Raw genomic sequence first — 8,869 nt, 5'->3', positions numbered from 1 at the left:
TCCCTTATATCTGAGGCTTGTGGTTGCGTCAAATAGCGCAATAGGGCCACATATGGGGTACTTCTATAAACTGCAGAAAATGATTTTGAAATTTTACAGAAAATTTGGAAATTTGCTGCTAATGTTTTACGCTTTCTATTGTCTAAAAAAAATGAAAGATCGTTTAATAAATGCCGCCACCATAAAGTAGACATGTTGCTAATGGTATTTAATATATAATTTATGTGGTATAACCATTTTCTGTATAAGCAGAAAAGTTTTAAAGTTGGAAAAATGCATTTTTTTTTTACAATTTTTCACGTTATTTTGTTTTTTTTTCATAAAGATTCGTTATAAGTATCGACTCCAATTTACAAGAAATGTGAAGTACAATATGTCACGAGAAAACAGTCTCAGAATCGTCCGGATAGGTAAAAGCATCCCGAAGTTATTAATGAATAAAGTGACACAGGTCATATTCATAACATTTGCTCCGGTCCTTAAGGCCATTTCAGGCCCCGTCCTTAAGGGGTTAATTAAATATTAATTAGTACAGGAAGCTCCATAAGCCGATAATTCATATTGCCGGTAATAGAGCTTTCTGTACTAATCATCACTTTACTTTAATGAAAACATCAAATGTTTCTTCTAATTATGTTATCACAATAGCATTATTAGAAGAAACATTTAGAATTATATGTGCGCTCAGCTGATTGGCTGATCGGCTCAGCGCACATATAATGAGCCGGTCCGCAGTACAGTGACTTCATTGTGCTGCGGACCAGCGAAGAGGACACATCGGGGTGAGTATAGAGCTCTCCCCACCCCCTCCCCGGCACTGCACCCCTCCCAGCAAGGAAGGGGGGGGTCAGTTAACCCCTTCCTTGCTGGGATGGGTGCAGTCTGACATCAGTCTGGCCCCCAAGGGGTTAAGGGGGATGCAATACATCCTCCCTTAACCCCTTGGGGGCCAGACTGTAAGCAGCGATCTGTAAAGATGCTGCATACTGTAAGGTGCACAACACCGCTCACAATGATGGGTGTTGTGCTCCTGTTTGTGTGTTTTTTGTGTGTTTCTCCCTTTTTGTTTTTCAGATATCGGTATCCTGTGGATTACGTCGGATTCCGTGGACTACGTCGATGACCAGCGGTTGTTTGTTGTTTTTTTTTTTATAAAATGGTCAATGAGGGGTGTGGGGGTGTTTTTATTGGAATAAAAAATTTTTTTAACTTGTGTCTTGTCTTTATTTCTTTACTTTCTAGACTTAGTAGTGGAAGCCGTCTAATAGACAGAATCCATTACTAAGTCGGGGCCTAGTGTTAGCCGGTATAAAATGGCTAACACTAACCGCCCATTATTACCCCAGTACCCAATGCCACCAGGGGTACTGGGAAGAGCCGGGTGCCAGTGGTCCCGGAGCATCAAAATTGGCGCTCCTGGACCGGGCGGCAGCAGGCTGGTAAGATTTAGGCTGGGGAGGGCCTAAACCAATGGCTCTTCCCACCCTGGTGTTACCAGGCTGCTGTCGTTTGTTTTTTAACCCGGCTGGTTATAAAAAAAGGGGGGACCCTATGCGGGTTTTTAAAAATAAATAAATAATTACAATTAATAATATTAATAAATAATATTGGGACAGTATGGGGGGTATCGGCAGTGTATTGGGGCAGTATGCGGGGGGGTATCGTCAGTGTATTGGGGCAGTATGCGGGGGGGGTATCGTCAGTGTATTGGGGCAGTATGCGGGGGGGTATCGTCAGTGTATTGGGGCAGTATGCGGGGGGGTATCGTCAGTGTATTGGGGCAGTATGCGGGGGGGTATCGGCAGTGTATTGGGGCAGTCTGCGGGGGGTATCGGCAGTGTATTGCGGCTGTCTGCGGGGGGTATCGGCAGTGTATTGGGGCAGTCTACGGGGGGTATTGGCAGTGTATTGGGGCAGTCTGCGGGGGGTATCGGCAGTGTATTGGGGCAGTATGCGGGGGGTATCGGCAGTGTATTGGGGCGTCTTCGGGGGTATTGGGGCAGTCTGCGGGGGGTATCGGCAGTGTATTGGGGCAGTATGCGGGGGGTATCGTCAGTGTATTGGGACAGTATGCGGGGGGTATCGGCAGTGTATTGAGGCAGTATGGGGGGGGAATCGGCAGTGTATTGGGACAGTATGGGGGGTATCGGCAGTGTATTGGGGCAGTCTACGGGGGGTATAGGCAGTGTATTGAGGCAGTATGCGGGGGGTATCGGCAGTGTATTGGGGCAGTCTGCGGGGGGTATCGGCAGTGTATTGCGGCTGTCTGCGGGGGGTATCGGCAGTGTATTGGGGCAGTCTACGGGGGGTATTGGCAGTGTATTGGGGCAGTCTGCGGGGGGTATCGGCAGTGTATTGGGGCAGTATGCGGGGGGTATCGGCACTGTATTGGGGCGTCTTCGGGGGGTATTGGGGCAGTCTGCGGGGGGTATCGGCAGTGTATTGGGGCAGTATGCGGGGGGTATCGTCAGTGTATTGGGACAGTATGCGGGGGGTATCGGCAGTGTATTGAGGCAGTATGCGGGGGGTATCGGCAGTGTATTGGGACAGTATGGGGGGTATCGGCAGTGTATTGGGGCAGTCTACGGGGGGTATAGGCAGTGTATTGAGGCAGTATGCGGGGGGTATCGGCAGTGTATTGGGGCAGTCTGCGGGGGGTATAGGCAGTGTATTGGGACAGTATGGGGGGTATCGGCAGTGTATTGGGGCAGTATGGGGGGTATCGGCAGTGTATTGCGGCAGTATGGGGGGTATCGGCAGTGTATTGGGGCAGTCTGCGGGGGTATAGGCAGTGTATTGGGGCAGTCTGCGGGGGGTATAGGCAGTGTATTGGGGCAGTCTACGGGGGGTATCGGCAGTGTATTGGGGCAGTCTGCGGGGGGTATAGGCAGTGTATTGGGGCAGTCTGCGGGGGGTATCGGCAGTGTATTGGGGCAGTATGCGCGGGGTATCGGCAGTGTAATGGGGCAGTATGCGGGGGGTATCTGCAGTGTATCGGGGCAGTCTGTGCGGGGTATAGACAGTGTATTGGGGCAGTCTGCGGGGGTATCGGCAGTGTATTGGGGCAGTATGCGGGGGGTATCGGCAGTGTATTGGGGCAGTCTGCGGGGGGTATCGGCAGTGTATTGGGGCATTATGCGGGGGGTATCGGCAGTGTATTGGGGCAGTCTGCGGGGGGTATCGGCAGTGTATTAGGGCAGTCTGCGGGGGGTATCGGCAGTGTATTGGGGCAGTCTGCGGGGGGTATCGGCAGTGTATTGGGGCAGTCTACGGGGGGGTATCGGCAGTGTATTGGGGCAGTCTGCGGGGGGTATCGGCAGTGTATTGGGGCAGTCTGCGGGGGGTATCGGCAGTGTATTGGGGCAGTCTGCGGGGGGTATCGGCAGTGTATTGGGGCAGTATGCGGGGGTATCGGCAGTGTATTGGGGCAGTCTGCGGGGGGTATCGGCAGTGTATTGGGGCTGTCTGCGGGGGGTATCGGCAGTGTATTGGGGCAGTCTGCGGGGGGTATCGGCAGTGTATTGGGGCAGTCTGCGGGGGGTATCGGCAGTGTATTGGGGCAGTATGCGGGGGGTATCGGCAGTGTATTGGGGCAGTCTGCGGGGGGTATCGGCAGTGTATTGGGGCAGTATGCGGGGGTATCGGCAGTGTATTGGGGCAGTCTGCGGGGGGTATCGGCAGTGTATTGGGGCAGTCTGCGGGGGGTATCGGCAGTGTATTGGGGCAGTCTGCGGGGGGTATCGGCAGTGTATTCAGCGTTTTTCATCACCTCTGACAATCCGGCATCAGAGACAGAAACAGAATCTACAGGTTATAATCATTTATTATTGTACAATAGAAAACGTTCTCGAATGTGGTGATTATCGGGGGGGGGGGGGGGGTGTTAGTCCATATAGAGCGGTCTCTGTATTACACAGCTGAGGGTGGTGGTGGTCTGTATAGAGCGGTCTCTCTGTATTACACAGCTGAGGGTGGTGGTCTGTATAGAGCGGTCTCTGTATTACATAGCTGAGGGTGGTGGTCTGTATAGAGCGGTCTCTCTGTATTACACAGCTGAGGGTGGTGGTCTGTATAGAGCGGTCTCTCTGTATTACACAGCTGAGGGTGGTGGTCTGTATAGAGCGGTCTCTCTGTATTACACAGCTGAGGGTGGTGGTGGTCTGTATAGAGCGGTCTCTCTGTATTACACAGCTGAGGGTGGTGGTGGTCTGTATAGAGCGGTCTCTCTGTATTACACAGCTGAGGGTGGTGGTCTGTATAGAGCGGTCTCTCTGTATTACATAGCTGAGGGTGGTGGTCTGTATAGAGCGGTCTCTCTGTATTACACAGCTGAGGGTGGTGGTGGTCTGTATAGAGCGGTCTCTCTGAATTACACAGCTGAGGGTGGTGGTCTGTATAGAGCGGTCTCTCTGTATTACACAGCTGAGGGTGGTGGTCTGTATAGAGCGGTCTCTCTGTATTACCCAGCTGAGGGTGGTGGTGGTCTGTATAGAGCGGTCTCTCTGTATTACACAGCTGAGGGTGGTGGTCTGTATAGAGCGGTCTCTCTGTATTACACAGCTGAGGGTGGTGGTGGTCCATATAGAGCGGTCTCTCTGTATTACACAGCTGAGGGTGGTGGTCTGTATAGAGTGGTCTCTCTGTATTACACAGCTGAGGGTGGTGGTGGTCTGTATAGAGCGGTCTCTGTATTACACAGCTGAGGGTGGTGGTCTGTATAGAGCGGTCTCTCTGTATTACACAGCTGAGGGTGGTGGTCTGTATAGAGCGGTCTCTCTGTATTACACAGCTGAGGGTGGTGGTCTGTATAGAGCGGTCTCTCTGTATTACACAGCTGAGGGTGGTGGTGGTCTGTATATAGCGGTCTCTCTGTATTACACAGCTGAGGGTGGTGGTGGTCCATATAGAACGGTCTCTCTGTATTACACAGCTGAGGGTGGTGGTCTGTATAGAGCGGTCTCTCTGTATTACACAGCTGAGGGTGGTGGTCTGTATAGAGCGGTCTCTCTGTATTACACAGCTGAGGGTGGTGGTCTGTATAGAGCGGTCTCTCTGTATTACACAGCTGAGGGTGGTGGTCTGTATAGAGCGGTCTCTCTGTATTACACAGCTGAGGGTGGTGGTCTGTATAGAGCGGTCTCTCTGTATTACACAGCTGAGGGTGGTGGTCTGTATAGAGCGGTCTCTCTGTATTACACAGCTGAGGGTGGTGGTGGTCTGTATAGAGCGGTCTCTCTGTATTACACAGCTGAGGGTGGTGGTGGTCTGTATAGAGCGGTCTCTCTGTATTACCCCCCCGCATTCTCTGTATAAAGGATTATATACCAGTCACCGATCCTCCTCCTCACCAGGGTCTTCAGCTGCAGGAATCGGCCTTCCGAACCACATATGGACTTTAGTGTCGGCCATCTTGCTGCTCATGTGGATGGAGATGTCTTGGGTGGGGTCTGTCCTTACGGTAAACGTCCTGCTGCCACTGCTGGTGACCTGCGTCACGGTGATGGTGATGCTGCCATCTTGTGATGGTTCCGGCTCTATAATGGCGGTCTGCGGCTGTTGCTGGACGGCCATGGGCAGGTTCTTATACATGTGCTCCTCAGTGTAGAGGCAGCAGCGCTCGGCAGCCTTCCGGCACCGCTCACCGGCCCGGCGCAGCACCTCTCCCAGGTTACACTCCATCTGCCGGCCGTAATGGTCCGAACCATTGAGACAACATTGCTGAACGTGTGGCCGCTTGTATGTACTCACTGCAAGACACAGAGGGTCACAGGGTCAGCTATGCACAACTACACAAGATTGACAACTACACACAACAGCTACACAAGATCTACAACTACACACAACAGCTACACAAGATCTACAACTACACACAACAGCTACACAAGATCTACAACTACACACAGCAACTACACAGGATCCACAGTTACACACAACAGCTACACAAGATCTACAACTACACACAGCAACTACACGGGATCCACAGCTACACACCACACCTACACAAGATCCACAACTACACAAAGCAACTACACAGGATCCACAGCTACACACAATCTACAACTACACCCGATCAACAAGTACACATGTTTCACAACTACACACAACAGCTACACACGATTCACAACTACACACAACAGCTACAGAAGATACACAACTACACACAACAGCTACAGAAGATACACAACTACACAAGATCCAGCCGCACAGCAACCAACACCACAAGAGCCAACAAATGAAAAGCAATACAGCTGCAACGGCCACAGTCATTCGGCCTAGGGTTATCACCACATGCACACACACACGTGAACACAGACATGCACACACACACGTGACACACACACAGCTCAGCTGAGTGTTCATGTGTTTCCAATGAACCATAGAGAAAACTGGTGCCGCACTCCTCAGGTGGAGTCACAGGGTCCCCATACACATGGGACCAGCCAGATATTCCTTCAGGAAAGGGAAGGCTCCTAGTAATGGGGGGCTCCAGAGAGGAGACCACCAACACCACATTAGACAGTCAGCCTCTTGCCGAAATCAGCAGCTTGTGTCTTTGCATGAGACTCTACAGAGACATGAGGCACATGTGACGTATCCGGCCCGAGGCGGAAGCCTGTCCTGAGCTGGAGCCACCAGAGGGCAGCACATCTTACCGTCTCTAGATGTCTCATATCTGACCCAAGCTTCACAACCGTCTCTAGATGTCTCATATCTGACCCAAGCTTCACAGCCGTCTCTCGATGTCTCATATCTGACCCAAGCTTCACAGCCGTCTCTAGATGTCTCATATCTGACCCGAGCTTCACAGCCGTCTCTAGATGTCTCATATCTGACCTCAGCTTCACAGCCGTCTCTAGATGTCTCATATCTGACCCGAGCTTCACAGCCGTCTCTAGATGTCTCATATCTGACCCGAGCTTCACAGCCGTCTCTAGATGTCTCATATCTGACCCGAGCTTCACAGCCGTCTCTAGATGTCTCATATCTGACCTAAGCTTCACAGCCGTCCCTAGATGTCTCATATCTGACCTAAGCTTCACAGCCGTCCCTAGATGTCTCATATCTGACCTAAGCTTCACAGCCGTCCCTAGATGTCTCATATCTGACCTAAGCTTCACAGCCGTCTCTAGAGGTCTCATATCTGACCCGAGCTTCACAGCCGTCTCTAGATGTCTCATATCTGACCCAAGCTTCACAGCCGTCCCTAGATGTCTCATATCTGACCTAAGCTTCACAGCCGTCCCTAGATGTCTCATATCTGACCCGAGCTTCACAGCCGTCTCTAGATGTCTCATATCTGACCTAAGCTTCACAGCCGTCTCTAGATGTCTCATATCTGACCCAAGCTTCACAGCCGTCTTTCGATGTCTCGTATGTGACCTCAGCCTCACAGCCGTCTCTCGATGTCTCGTATGTGACCTTGTTACTCACTCATGGTGTTGACCTCGTGCCGGCTGAGTAGAGATCTCTCTCGTCTTCTCTTGTGATCTGTGTAGGACAGAAGTATCAGGTGTAAGGACTGATGGGATATAGATCAGTATATGATGAGAGATACGGACATGGTCCTATGGATCTGGCGGTGTCTTGTTTTCTCCCCTCCCCCTCCCGTTCTTCTGTCCTGTCTTCCTTTTCCTCCTCCGTAGGGGGTTTTGTCACACCAGAGCACGCTCCGTATGGGACCTCTTTTAGTCCTTATGGGACTCTGGTAAAGTATTATTTGTTGGGCGGCTCCTGAAGCCGTAAAGTGAGACACCCCCCGACATTGTCAGGTGTTGTGAAAAAAGATGAATAATAAATGAATAAAAAAAAGTGCAATAACTTGTTACTAAACAAAAGAAAGGTACAGACATTCTGGGAGCGGAGCTGTGCCCACCGGGAGCCCCCAAAGAATACAAGTGGCAGCCATTACCACGCCAACTCCTTGGGGGCCGGGCCCCGCCGCTCGCCCGCATTTTCATCTCTTTGCTGAACACTTTAGATTCCAACAGAAGATACACAAACTCTGCAGCGGAATCCTCCAGAACCATCTGCAAAAGAGAGGAATTAGAGAGAGTACGAAGGACCAACTCCACAGACTCCGCATATAACCCCACACTCACAGCCATCTGCAAAAGAGAGGAATTAGAGAGAGGACGAAGGACCAACTCCACAGACTCCGCATATAACCCCACACTCACAGCCATCTGCAAAAGAGAGGAATTAGAGAGAGGAATTAGAGAGAGTACGAAGGACCAACTCCACAGACTCCACATATAACCCCACACTCACAGCCATCTGCAAAAGAGAGGAATTAGAGAGAGGAATTAGAGAGAGTACGAAGGACCAACTCCACAGACTCCGCATATAACCCCACACTCACAGCCATCTGCAAAAGAGAGGAATTAGAGAGAGTACGAAGGACCAACTCCACAGACTCCGCATATAACCCCACACTCACAGCCATCTGCAAAAGAGAGGAAATAGAGAGAGGAATTAGAGAGAGTACGAAGGGCCAACTCCACAGACTCCGCATATAACCCCACACTCACAGCCATCTGCAAAAGAGAGGAAATAGAGAGAGTACGAAGGACCAACTCCACAGACTCCGCATATAACCCCACACTCACAGCCATCTGCAAAAGAGAGGAATTAGAGAGAGGACGAAGGACCAACTCCACAGACTCCGCATATAACCCCACACTCACAGCCATCTGCAAAAGAGAGGAAATAGAGAGAGGAATTAGAGAGAGTACGAAGGACCAACTCCACAGACTCCGCATATAACCCCACACTCACAGCCATCTGCAAAAGAGAGGAAATAGAGAGAGGACGAAGGACCAACTCCACAGACTCCACATATAACCCCACACTCACAGCCATCTGCAAAAGA

At 51.0% G+C, this 8,869-nt stretch overlaps 1 protein-coding gene across 1 annotated transcript in view; it reads right to left on the bottom strand.

Moving 5' to 3' along the window:
• Positions 1 to 5,089: 5,089 nt before the first annotated feature.
• LOC138802888 (uncharacterized) overlaps positions 5,090 to 8,869 on the bottom strand; it is a 28,218-nt gene continuing 24,438 nt past the window's right edge. The window contains exons 3-5 of the mRNA XM_069986608.1: positions 7,910 to 8,027; positions 7,432 to 7,488; positions 5,090 to 5,747 (exon numbers count right to left, since the gene is read on the bottom strand). Coding sequence (XP_069842709.1) covers positions 5,329 to 5,747; positions 7,432 to 7,488; positions 7,910 to 8,027 — 594 coding nt within the window. The 3' untranslated portion in view covers positions 5,090 to 5,328. The remainder of the gene's footprint in view (positions 5,748 to 7,431; positions 7,489 to 7,909; positions 8,028 to 8,869) is intronic.

Source organism: Dendropsophus ebraccatus, chromosome 10 (assembly GCF_027789765.1).
Source record: "Dendropsophus ebraccatus isolate aDenEbr1 chromosome 10, aDenEbr1.pat, whole genome shotgun sequence".
Classification (NCBI taxonomy): Eukaryota; Metazoa; Chordata; class Amphibia; order Anura; family Hylidae; genus Dendropsophus; species Dendropsophus ebraccatus.
The sequence above is the reverse complement of the archived record's forward strand: the minus strand, read 5'-3'. Positions and strand labels throughout refer to the sequence as shown.